Source organism: Micrasema longulum, unplaced genomic scaffold (genome assembly GCF_059751315.1).
Source record: "Micrasema longulum isolate JH-2025_06_02 unplaced genomic scaffold, ASM5975131v1 h1tg002874l, whole genome shotgun sequence".
Lineage (NCBI taxonomy): Eukaryota > Metazoa > Arthropoda > Insecta > Trichoptera > Brachycentridae > Micrasema > Micrasema longulum.
In genome coordinates this window covers 108,437-122,701 of record NW_028279995.1, presented here as the reverse complement: position 1 = coordinate 122,701, position 14,265 = coordinate 108,437, and the positions used below count along the sequence as shown (strand labels likewise).

The 14,265-nt window shown below is 34.7% G+C and overlaps 1 protein-coding gene across 3 annotated transcripts in view; it reads left to right on the top strand.

Moving 5' to 3' along the window:
* The window catches only part of LOC148271440 (uncharacterized), a 104,353-nt gene that overhangs the window by 69,881 nt on the left and 20,207 nt on the right, over positions 1–14,265 (top strand). Inside the window, exon 4 of one of the 3 annotated variants that reach the window (XM_088241389.1) lies at positions 3,447–3,674. The exons of 1 other annotated variant lie outside the window; for it this stretch is intronic. In XM_088241389.1, the coding sequence (XP_088097515.1) occupies positions 3,447–3,674 (228 nt within the window). The remainder of the gene's footprint in view (positions 1–3,446; positions 3,675–14,265) is intronic. One more of the 3 variants, XM_088241392.1, reaches the window with a different exon arrangement.

Sequence of the window (14,265 nt, the reverse complement as noted above, 5' to 3'; positions counted from 1 at the left end):
GGGGGAAAATCGTTTAAAAACCAACGAACCAGCTGTCAAGCTAATATGAGCGTTGATATGTCATGCCGACTGCCATCTTAAGCGGAAAAAATATATAAATATTTTTAGTACACGTACTTCAACATTCACGTAAGTTGAATTACGCGTATGGGCGGATAAAGAATACAGTTCTGTGAATGGACGATGATTTAGGAGCGGTTGTAGTGGCTCTTCGTTCACACCAGAAGGATTTCTCGGGCCTATGAGCGAGAATTTTCACGTATCGTCATAGGTGGAAATGTTCCTTGTGGTACAATTTACGTCAAACCAAAATCACCAACTAAATATTTGTCAAAAACATTGACACAATAATTTCACATTCTTGTTTTTTTTTTATTTATTGTTTTTTTCTTTTTATAATTACATAGGTTTCATTACATGTGAATAATAGTAAAACAAAATGACATGAAAAAAAACCTACATGGGCATAGGCTGTGCGTGGGTGTATTAGTTTAACATAAACCAGCCAACAACAGGTCATAAACCCTGTAAATGCCTAGTCTTCCATATCACCTTCTCAAAAATGTTTTCCGTTTCGACAAATTTAAATTTGTGGATACATCTCATCGTAGGAGATTCTTCATATCCGGGGACGAATGAATAGTTAAAAAAAATCTAAAGAAAAAAACAAAACGTTTAAAAATCTGTATAATTTCGACCAAATTCGGTAGATCGGTAGATTTCGCCAAAAATCGGAAGGGTTGGTAACGACTGTGCGAGATGCATTCGCAGTTGTTCAAAACTGGTTCATTGCCTCTGCGGCGGAGTTCCCGGGTTTGGCACACCTCATCCAATTACACTGAAGGGTTACGTCAGATCCTGTTTTCCGGTCTTACCTATTCGCGGAAGTTCCCGCACTTCCGGCCTGGAAGGAAAATCTGTTTGCCCTACTGCAGTAGAAACGAATTAGCATCGTAGATTATTAATTAATTGAATAATTAATTTTTATACCGTTGCAATACTGATCAAAAAAGTTTTTTCAGTTTTTTTATGTCGCGAACTGTTAGGTACGAGGTTTGGGTTTGGAGGGTCCGATTGTTATTTTTATTATGTTGGTATACATGCCCCTGAAGTATGCTAAAATTTTCAGCTGTATTCATTGTTTACTTTGTAGCAGCCGCTAAGGTTAGACGTGTTTTTATGAGCTCGGCGATTTTCGTTTGTTGAAAAAATGGATCAAAGAATTTGTATCAAATTTTATGTAAAAAATTCAATAAAGTGTAACAGAGTGTGTGAAATATTAACAGAGGCCTGGGTGAGTCTGCTACGAGTAAAACAAAAGTTTACGAGTGGTGCAAGCGTTTCCAAGATGGCCGTGAAGACGTTGAAGATGACGGACGGCCCGGACGCCCCAGCACATCAACAACCGATGAAAACGTGGAAAAAGTTAATGAAATGGTCATGAACGATCGCCGAATTATAATCAGAGAAGTCGCTGATGATGTTGGCATATTGATTGGCTCATGTCATGAAATTTTTTAATTCAGTAAAATCAACAGATGGAAGAATCAAAGAAACATGGGTGTTAGCAGGATCATACGTCGCGAAACGTAAATATTTAGACATTTAATATTAGGTGTTCATGGATGTAACATTGCGATCGCGAATACGATAAACAGCCATGGTGAGAAATTGTTATCCCGTCGATAGTTATTTTTGATCGAGCTACAGGGTCAGGACAGGATTTGTTGCGCATAATCGGAGTCTTTTTGGTATAGTAAGGAGTATCTAATACAAAAAAGCAGTTTTGGAATATTTTCCATATTTACACCGGTGAAATTCAAATATGTGATTGCGCAGCAAGATTGTAAATATTTAGACATTTAATATTAGGTGTTCACGGATGTAACATTGTAATCACGAATACGATAAAGAGCCATGGTGAGAATATTTTTGACTGAGCTACAGGGTCAGGACAGGATTTGTTGCGCATATTCGGAGTTTTCTTGGTATCAATATTAAGACCCAGACGAGTAGTTTTCCTGCAGTTCAACAATTTCTTGAAAATCACCAAAAGACTTTTCAAGAAGAACCGCATCGTCTACACACTCCGAGTCACACTTGGATCACCTTACCTCCATTTAACAGACGATCCAACTACGCCGGATTCGGGATTTAACATTAAGCGATAATGACAAAACATATGCTGAATGTTACACATGCATAAAGTGGCCGCTTAAACCATTCAACAACAGGTCAAAAGCCATGAATACCTGAAGACTTCAATATATTCCCATCTCAAAAGTTTTTCCACTCTGCCGCAATATATTATTCATATTCATTTTTTAGTTATGAGAGTTTAATGATACTATGCTCCATCTCTGACCTATTTCTATGTGGATGTGAAAATGTTTCAGCATTATTGTTATTAATATAGTTGGATAATTTATACAGCGCCATTTTTGTAAAAATCACCTCAAGGGCGCTGTACAGTAAATAAATATCCCAGCACGTCTTGCAGCTACGGAGCGCATGGAGGATTGGGATTCTAGTTCGTAGTTCCCAATTACGATGATCTATTTATTTTATAACAGACAGGAGTAAGAAAGATTACAGCACGTCTTGCAGCTACAGAGCGCATGGCTAGTAAGAAATCTAGCTCCCATTTTAATTGTGTTTTTTTTATATATTCTTTTATTTTTATTTTTGCACCACAACAGACCAGGAGGCCCAATTACAGTGGTGAATTACATCACAGAACACCCAGGCTTGAGAAAAATCACATTTTTAAATTTTTGTGTTCTCACCGGGAATCGAACCCGGAACCTTCCGTGCGTGAGTCAAGCGTCTTGACCACTACACCACGGAGGCCGCCGTTTAATTTAACAATGAAGTTTTGTGCTTGAATGATATTGCAATAAATAAAAAAAACGGCGTGCAGCTACTGAGCGCACCGACAGTTGAAATTCTAGACCCCATTTACAAAATTTTAGTATTTCATAGTTGATAACATTAACATGTTGAAGCTTGATTACCAATCGCCTTGCAGCTACAAAGCGCACGGACGAGTGGAATTCTAACAACTTAAAATTACATCAATATTTTTTTTTTAAATAGACATTGAGCAGAGTAAGTACCTGGTAGTATTTTACATTAAAATCTTCCCGGCTACCCGGAAACTGCAAACCTAACACAACACATAACACCGCCTTAGTTAATTTCTTCACAAGAACCTGTGACGTTTTAAAGTAGTTTTTTTTTTAAGTAGTATTTTAATGAATTTTTTCATGCATTTTGGAGAAAATTCGCCGTACATTTTTTATATCCAATTTACTGTAGCAGTAAACTTCCTCATGGCTACGTAATGCATAGACTGGTCAACTCGAAGCAGGTCAGAGGTGGCGCACATCGGGTCCCTTTTGACCAAATTAATATTGACAAAACCGGTGTTGTACGGACGGACAAAGGTCCGCGAGAGCGCGCCGCTCGGCCAACATGCTCGTCCCCGGCACGCGGTGGTGCGGCCGCGGCGGCGCCGCCACCAAGTTCAGCGAGCTGGGCGAGTTCAGCGGCGCGGACCGCTGCTGCAGGGGGCACGACACGCGCTGCCCCTTCTGGATCGGCGCCGCTGAAACCAAGTACGGCATCCTGAACTGGAGGCCCAACACTTTGATGCACTGTCGCTGTGATGAAAGGTATTTATTTATTTATTCGTAAGTTTAGATTAAGTTTAAATCATTTTATTTATTTAATTCACATAATCGCCCGTAAGGCTTTTACAAGTAAAATATTATTATTATTAACTAATATTTTTTATACAAACTCTGTAAATTCATTAAAATGTAATCTCACTCGTTATTTTTTAGAAGAGGAATGAAATTATTAAAAAATATATATTAATAAATTTAACTTTGTTTTTTTGGATACGTATTTTTGTTTATTTCTTTATATATAAATTGTACATTTGTGGTTTAATTGCCAAATTCCAACCAACTGATAAAATAACGGTGTTATTAAGATTATTTAAGTTTTCATATTAATCCAAAAAACGTATTATTTATAAAATCTTATCGTAGCATTATTTTTCTTTTTCATTATAACCTAGCTAAATACTAATCACTTTATGTTAAATTATTCTCAATTTTAATTTGCTATGTTTATATTTAGAACATAAGGCTTTCTCACTTCAATTTGTTATCTTTTATTTGTCATCTTATATTTGTATGTTTCGTTTTTACTTTTTAGCAGTTTAAAAAAAAAAAAAATACTCATTTGTTTAGTTTTAATTATTTAGTTGAATTATATAGTTATATTTCATATTGTATATTACATAATGAATTGTTCACTGTTGTGATTATTTCTGTAAAACTTTTTATTGTAAAAAGTTCTTTGAACCATTGATATATAAATAAATAAATAAACTTTAAGCGCGGAGCTTAAAGCTAATATACTTAAATCTATTAAAACGAAAGTTAGTTGTTGACGCATTTTAACTTTTCCAAAAACAGATCTAGTCCATTTTTGAACCCATTGAGACTACACATTGAGATCAGCTCTTGTGGCAGCTTATTCCGACCATCGACAACACTATTGCTCGGGAAATGCTTCCGTGGATTTAGATTGAACCGCGTTTTCTCCAGCCTGAGACTGTGGCCTCGAAGACGAGCATCTTGTTTAAGCTCGAACATGGGATCCAAATTTAAGCAGCTATAGTGACTGTTGAGTATCTCATATTGTGGGCATATAAGAAAAATTGACTGAGTGACAAAAAACCTTAAAGTTCAGGGGAGCCATTTTAGTGTTTTTCTAAATTACTTCTCATCCAATTTTGAATAAATTTAAAAGGTCTATAATTTTACTTCTATCGTTAAGTTTAAATTTAATGTTTTTAGTAAAAAATCGTAATTTAAAAATTCATGGCTGATTCTAAGTTTAAAATATATCGTAAGAATTTTTTTTGGACTCTTTCAAGAGAATTTTGTTATATATTTATTTATATATTTTTATTTATAATTTTACATATGGTTATACATTTTCATTTCGCATTAATATTCTCACCCGCACCCATGTAAGTTTTTAGTTTTTATTTTATTTTATTTAATGCACAAAATACACAATTTTACATAGACACAATTATATGTTTTTTATGTCCCGACTTGCTAGAAAATTCCGTGTTAAGTCGGGACTCTTCGATATGTAAATCAAAAATATTTATTTACATATTAAAACACTATACAGGTAATCAAAACAATATGCAAAATAATCAAAACAACATACAAAATAATAATAGCAAAATATACAAAATAATAATAGAAAAATATAAAAAAAAAATTTATACATGTCGAAAAATGGAATGTAGAAAAGTTATATAAAAATACGTATGACAGTGATGATATACACATATACGTATATACGTATATAGATAGTAATGAAAACAGCAGCGATGTTATGTATTTATTCCCGAAGCAATCTCATACAGTGGTCTCTACCCCTCGATACAATCCAATTATGGATCTTCATCATAAATATAGACGTTGTTTTGGAGAACTTAATATGTTCATCCAAGACGTTGAACACTCTCGGAGTATATATATGAAAAGTGTCTCCGAGCAAACATCGTACGCGTTCTCGGTATTCAGAAGTTAAGGTCACGCGAAAACCTCGTACGGGCATTCTGTTGGCAGTTGGGAGCTCCTTCCGTAGTCGCCTGACCAGAAACTTGTCAATACATTCTTGATATAGATTTGACGAATATCAAGAACTTTTAACCATTGAAATAATGGTTCAGATGGGTAGGTCGGAGGGCACCGAAGCATAACTCTAAGAAGAAGTTTTTGCGTCTTGATTAGGGGGTTCGTGACAAATGTCAAGCAACCTCCCCAGCCTATTATGCCATAAGCAGCCACCGATTGGAAAAGCGCAAAGTAGACATTTTTAAGAGCGCTAACGTCCAGGATGTTTCTGAGTGAGCTGAAGACATGATACCAGGGACTGAACCTGTGTCTCCCATCGCAAATTTCTGTCAATACAATGCCTAGATATTTTATATTATCATCTGGTTTCAACAATTGACACGAATTTCTAGAGTTTATATGTAGCTTTAAACTGGCTTCAGGTGGTGACCCATATCTTATACTAAATGTAAGATATTTTGTTTTCTCCACATTCAGCGTTAGCAGATTGTCATCCAGCCAGTTTTTGACACTTCTCATACCACAATATGCTTTTTGAAACACAGAGTTCCAGCCACTAGCCTCAAACAAAGTTAAGAATCGACGACCGAGTCATCGAGACAACCGCTCCCGCAACCCCATTCCGCAAAACAACCGAATTAAGTGAGAAGAGTCCCATAGCCATCTCAAGCCTCCGGTCGAAGCATCAAGATAGATCCGAAAAGTAGGACGATTCAATTAATTTATCTGCTGGGATCCAAACCCGTCTCCTTAATTCCTCTCACCGCACCGCTCCGCAAGGCCACACGGTCACTCCAATAGTTTATAATGGATAAAATATGAATAACCAAAAAATTGGAACTGGACCCATTCTGATAATTTGATATTTTCCGAAAAAGGGTATATTTAAATTAATTACTGTATGCATGTTAAAAATGAGAGAAAAAAACCTTACATATTTATATATTTTTAATGTTTTTTACTATGTTTTCACTACATTTATTACTTTGCTTTTACTATGTTTTTGATTCGTTTTTTTACTACATTTTTACTATGTTTTTACTACATTTTTTACCATAAATAGGTGCGAAGGTTTTCACGGTCACTGTTATCAATATTATGTATCTTTTTTGGGTGATACCGTGTATGTTGGATTTGATCCGACGTTTTCCCTGAAGATGGCTCCTGCAATGGTAGCCGAAACGTCGGATCAAATCCAACATACACGGTATCACCCAAAAAAGATACATAATATTTTTTACCATGTTTTTACTCCATTTTTTACTTTGTTTTTCACTTTATCTTTATAACTGTTTCTATATATTGATTACTGTTTTTTATATTTTTTTTACTGTCTTAGAACGGGGTAAATAACCCTAGTTAGGCAGTCAAAGCAACTTTGTATAAATTATAATTTTGGGTATGTAATATAATATGATATGATAATAAATAAATTAATTAAATGAAAAGGCAACACTTTTACTTGTTAAGCGCAGTTACAAGTGCTGCACATGAGAACAGTATGTACCGGACTGTACTGTAAATTAAAGGCATTGCTAGCTGAACATCTCGGTCAAAGTAAGCTGTTTTACTGTCATCATCCGTCACACACTGACTGGCTGAATAAAACGAACAAGGAACGGAGGAAGTACAATTCGCGGAGAGAAGGACAATAGCGCGCGTAGACGGAATCATTATTTCGCGAATCGCAGTACTTTGCGGTTTTATTTTTTTTTCTGAAATTCTGAAAGCGATTTGGATAATCAGCGATTCGGATAGTCGGAGTTCGGATAATTAGAGTTCTACTGTATTTAGATTTTGTTCGAAGCATGTGCATGTTAGTCAAAAACTGTGCTTTTTGCCACTGATTTTGGGGTGATTTTGCTTTGCGCTTGACGGTATATTTGTGCACATTTTTTCATTGTCATGTTCTTTTCTAGACAATTATTATTTCAATTTGTTCTATTGTTTTAAATTTATTTCCAGGCGGGTAAGTTATTTTTTCATATTATTATAGCAAAATATTATACTGTTAAATGTTCGTTTTTTTAAACTTATTTTATTTACAATTTCTCTGTTTACATTTGGTACCTTTTTTGTTACATAGTAATTAATATATCACTTTATTTGTGAAAATAAAAAATCCACCTAGGCATGGGTGGCCTGTGCGGGGGTGGGTAACCGAAATCTGGAATACATCATTTATTTTTTTATTTACACTTTTTATGCTTCGGTAGAATTATTAACAATATAACAGACTGAGACGTGTCAAAACATGAGCGCACTGTCATTAGCCGTTTAGTTGCTACAGCAGCGTGAAGTTGGTAACACTTCGAGCGCCTATTCCTGTAATATACAGAACAAAAACACCATAAAAAAGACATGGCATATCACATTCAAAATATTAATATTATGATTAAAATATCCTTCAATCTTTTACCCACGCCTTATTCCCTGTGAAAAAATCTAAAGTCTGTAAAATTGTAAATAACTTGTAAAGAATTTAAACAAAGAATAAACACATTTACATATACTTGTAAGCATAAAAAAAAATGGCATCAACAAATTATTGTTAAAAACAAATAATAAAAATTCGTTTACAGTAATTATTATTATTATGGATAACTTATATAGCGCCATGTTCGTAATAAAATACCTCAAGGGCGCTTTACATAGTGATTCTATTGTTAAATTAATTTAATTGAAGCAATTTATTTTGTTGTCACATGCTACGGATTTATTCAAATGATTTAGAGAACAAGTGGGTTTTAAGTTTTTTCCGAAACATCACTTCACTTTCACAGCCTCGCACCTCATAACATAATATCTGGTACACAAAAATATTTGATACATCAATTTCAGAAAAAGATAACAATAAATAATAATACACATCAAAAACAGAGAAAAAATTGTATGAAAAAGAATGTTTTATTACGACATTAATAATTAGTTTCAAACAGTGCCTTTTAGGAACGTTTTAAAATGGATAATTGTCGTATTAAAAATGTCTATTTCAAAAGTAAATTTGTTGGCTAAGGAATGTAAACGCGGAATCGGAGTGTCGTGCATATGAAGATTAAAAGATAACCGAGCATCAAATAACACCCCGAGATCTCTGGACGTTGAAGCATGATAAGCAACTCATGTCGAGAAAAATATTTATACTTGATTACACAAATGAATTGATTAATAAAACAAAAAAATATTTATTTCTGGCGCTCATGTATTTAGATTCGCAAATAAATATAAATTGTTACTATGATTCGATAAATTCAGCTATTTCCCGCAAGGGTGATATTTTGATTCTAAATATTAGAATAATGTCTAATGTTTCCCTCGTGTATGTGGGGGGTAGGAACTGGCGAAGGGAAGGGAATGCCTATCAGTTTTACACTCTGCTTAACCTATTGTGACTTGACTTCTGAGGCAGGGGTGTAACAACCCAGAATTCGATTTATTAGATTAAGAGCAAAAGCATTCTCTCTCCGAAAAATATAAAAACTGTTTATTACACAATCATAGTCGAAATGCGATCTCTCTGGCGAATGTGTGGTAAAAATATTTATTTATGCTTTATTAAGTTAGTTCATAACATCTTAAGAATTAACATATTACAACAGAGATGAAGAACATTTAAAAGAAGGTAATATAGAAGTCTAGGCATCTACAGGGCTTATGGCTGGCTTAAGTGGCCACTTTACACACTGTATAACATTCACTATTCTGCCCATATTTGAACATGTGTATTCCTTCATTTCTTTCATCTATTGATGTTTGTGAAGTTAAAGAGTTGAAACCTTTATTTATGCGGCTAAGATTCGTGTAATTGAATTATTTCACCTACATACTAGGCAACGCCTGAAAATGTTATTTTTCAATTTCTATACTTCTTCATGGACCAGGTGGATTTATCAACAATATTTTGAGTTTGTCCAAATTTTTGTAGACAAGGACTGGAGAGCTGTTTATACTAACATATTATAACAGAAATGAAGAACATTTAAAATAAGGTAACATAGAAGTCTAGGCATCTACAGGGCTTATGGCTGGCTTAAGTGGCCACTTTACACACTGTGTAACATTCACCATTCTGCCCATATTTGAACATCTATATTCCTTCATTTCGTTCATCTGTTGATGTTTGTGAAGTTAAAGAGCTGAAACCTTTATTTATGCGGGTGAGATTCGTGTAATTGAATTATTTCACCTATACACTAGGCAACGCCTGAAAATGTTAATTTTTCAATTTCTAAACAGCTCCCCGGGGAGTTGAATCCAGTCCTTGTCTACAGAAATTCGGACAAACTCAAAAAATTGTTGATCTTAAGAATTTATGTAAACTTTCAATATCATTACAATTTTTTTTATCAACATTTCTCAGTAACGTGTTTTTTCACATGAATTTGAAATATTTCGATATTTTCTATCACCTCTATTCCTTCAGGTAACTCATCGTACAGCTTCATTTCCTTGTACGATGAGTGTTGAGATTCTGTTTTTCTCCTCATTAATAATATTATCTTTGTTTTACCCCTTGTTTCATATGTATAACATTGTTGGTTAAATTTTATTATTGTTTTTATTTTATTCATCGTTTCAGCTCTTTTACTTCACAAAAGTCAACAGATGGAAGAGTTGAGGAAATGTGGATGTTCAAACATAGGCATAATGGTGAATGTCACACAGTGTGTAAAGTGGCCACTTAAAGCAGCCAATGACAGGTCATAAGCCCTGTAAATGCCTGGACTCCCATATTCCCTTCTCAAAAATGTTTTTCCTCTCTGTTGCAACAAATTAAAACAATCTAACATGTTTATTCAATACATATTCAAAATAAATTATAAATGTACTTAATAAATACAGTTTAATTTCGTCTACAAAATATGTAAATAATAATCTCTTGATATAAATAATGTTTTTTTTAATAATAAATACTAACTCACCAGTTTGTCTGTACAAAATTAAATTCTCAATTTTTATAAAAAAAGCATTCAATTTCATTTGCTTTGATTGTTGCTTCCTTTCTTACAGAATCATAGCAAAACTACAAATATCTGAATATTGTTATAGTTTTAATAATAATAAAATAAAAAATATAATCATAACTTTTATTTTTTTTTAACACAAAACGAAAACTAACTCGAAAACAATTTCACACACACAATAGGCTGCTCGCGCACACGGTAATAGAATGTAATAACGTGTAAAAGTGTGCCTGCTATTAAAATCGCGGCGCCTACTGTCGTCTGGTGTCGGCCAAGCCGGGGAATCCCACGCCGGCACCAACCGGCGTATTTGTAAATCGTCGTAAATTGAACCGGCGCAAAACGACGTTTACCTGCATTTCTCGATTTAGTGGAATTGAAATACACTTTATAAGGATTAGAAAAAGCAACGGTTTATCTTATTTTCGCCAAGCTTTATATATTAGGTGATCGTTATAATATGATGTTGAGCGTTATTAGACAGGTGATCCTCTCTTTAATAATGGACAGAAGATCAAAAAAGTTGACAGCTTTAAATACTTAGGAGTTCACATAACTGAGAATGGAAGCATGCACAGCACAAAGAGCTCGCAACCCGCCTAGGAATTGCTGGAGCAACTTTCAACATGATGCGTGTTGTCTGGAACTCTGACTCTCCGATTATTCAACTCTTCTTTAGTGCCAGTACTCTTATACGGGCGCGAATCTTGGCACCTTACCATAGCTCAGAACACCAAACTTCTGAGTTCCGAGAGTAACTGCTCGAGGAGAATATTAGGCATAAGGTGGTTCGATTTTATAACTAACATTGACGTCCTGGAATGGACGCAGCTGCCTCCTATAACGACTGTCTCGAGGATGCGGCGGTGGACCTGGCTCGGACACGTGCTGCGCATGCCTCAGGAAGAACCTAAACTCTTCTTTGAACCTGCGGACTCCTAGCCGTCCTAGAAGGCCATCGCTGACGATCTTTCGACTTTATTCGGCGGAACTAAGGGGCCCAGTAGCTCAATCTCAAATAACTATCGACGTGCTTAAAAACATGCCAAGCATTTGAGCGATCACAATGAACAATAATAAACATGCTTAAGCTATCGCGCTCATAAGTAAACGCGTGTATAATCTTTAAAGTCGACGCTCGTGTCGGTTTGTTTTTTATTTTCCTCGTAAATAAATATAGTTCACTGGCGAAAAATTGGCGTTTACCATAAAAAAATAAAACAATCATTGCATTTGCAAAAAAGTAAAGAGTATCTAATACAAAAAAGTGAAAATTTAATTACAATTACTATGGCGACTGCTTTTCTTGACATTTGGCTTGCCAACCGCCGCGCCGGCTAAATGCAATAAATAGCGTGATAAATAATAAATAAATAAATAAAAATAGGAGTTTTGGAATATTTTCCATATTTACACCGATGAAATTCAAATATGTAATTGCGCAGCACGATTATAAACGTAAATAATTTGATATTAGGTATTCACGGATGTTCCATTGTGATCGCGAATGGTGAGAAATTGTTATAGCGTCACTTATTAGCACGTCGATAGTTATTTGTGATTGAGCTACTAGATTGACATAAGAGGAGGCAAGAGATCTGGCTGGCGATAGGGTCTCCCTAGGCAACTGGCGATGTCCACATTCTCCACTTAGGAGCGAATGTGGAAAAGATGAAGAATAAGAACATAGGTGATCTATGATATTTGATTAGGTTTTTTTATTTATTTAAAAAAAAAGTTTCATGAAAAGAATTTATTTATTGCTCGAATTATCGTATCGAATAGTGTCGAAATCACGAAAAGTTTTTAAATCTCGAGACTTGGTCTCCGAGTCTCGCGTTAGTTTGGAAACTCAAATCTGTGTCGAGACTTGAAGCCCTAGTCACGAGGGACCGACTAGAAAGAAGTTGGGCAGTTTTCAGTGTAAATATTGCGAAACGGAAGGCGGTTGGGCGCCCCTGGGTCCACCGATGTCTTCCTGGTAACAACATGTCTTACTCAGTTTTCCCGCGCTGTCAGATGGTCCATTGTTGCCATAGAAATAAATAATAATAGACTGGACCATAGAAGAACGCGGTCGCCTTTTAAAACTTTTTTCTTCGCGTGATATATGGCTAGCATGTGCAGTCGAGCGTGGCCGGGCCGACCGCGTACTTACGCGAAATTTTATTGTATTTTTGACACGCATAAATATTTTTTTAATCGCGCACCATCGAACTTCGGAAATCTCATATAACTCTAGATATATGTATATTCCGGAGAATAAATTGCTAGAAAAGATTCCGGGATTATTACTACAAATAGGTATCTATAAAATCAGCATTTATGAGTTGCCCACTAAAAGCACATTTTTTTATCCTTCTAGTTTGTGTCTTGGTACCTAAAGAGGAATGGCGTACTGACTATTCATTATATAAACGTATTCTGGTATTTTATCTCTGAATTATGGCACACGAGCGGTGATTTTACACACTGATATATTACAATAGAGACCTAGAAAGTTTAATAGAAGTCTAGGCTTATGACCCGTTACTGTTCTTGAAAAAAATTTAAAAATCTTCGATTATTGAAAAATATTTACGAGTACATGAAAATAACATTTTTAGGTGTATTTATTTAATATGTAATATATTTTCTTTACTAACTTTTTATACTATGTGGAAATCTGTTATTAGTTCTGAGTTTATACACTATATCTATTTGTTTACTATAAATATGTCTGTAAAACTGTTGGTTTCCAAAATAAAATAAAATAAAATATTTATTTTCTGTATACCTATATTATTTATACTCTAAAACGCGCAATAAAATAGCAATAACAAATAATAAATAAAATAAAAAAAATGATATTTTGCTGATTTATACAGCGCCATTTTTGTGAAAAATCACCTTGAGGTCTTTGAGGATGCTGTACAATGAAGAAGTTCAGTGTCTTTTTAAAAAAAAATATTTGTTAATAGAATATGAAACTAAGCTAATTTTTTTGAAATTTTATTTTTATGTATCGTATTATCAGCGCTATGATTTTTTAAAGTTTTTTATTTCTGAAATAACGGCGCGTGCGACGTCAGAGGTTGCTCTAAGACGTTCGTTTACGGCGACCAAACCGGATATCCTTCAATGCTCTCATATCATTGGATTGTTCATATGAACCAGTGACGACATTCAAAGTAGTGCGTTTTTATTTTTTTTTCGTACTTTTTTAAGAAATTTCACCTTACAATTTAATGCTCTAATTTTTACCGCGCGCAAGAAAATATTTTTTGTATCCAATTTCCCGTAGGGCTGAAGTTCCTCATTGTATACCTAAACTTATATTCTAATTGAGCTAAAGTGACATATTATATTTTCTGATTTAACTAAAGAAGCGAGATTTTAGTTGGGATCTAAATTGACTGGGACGGGACAGTCGATGATTCCTTTGAAGGCGATCGGTTTCAGGCAGGGGGACTGATCTCCAAATCTGGCGTTCGGGGAGCGCTGGATTTCGACAAGTTTTCGTCTGCCTTATTTAAATGCTGACCTGATAGTAGATTTTCTTTGACACGTATTTTCCCTAACACAAATGTCTGAAAGGTATCTCGGAGCCGTTTCATGAAAGGATTTGAATACTGTCCAGCAAAGCTTGA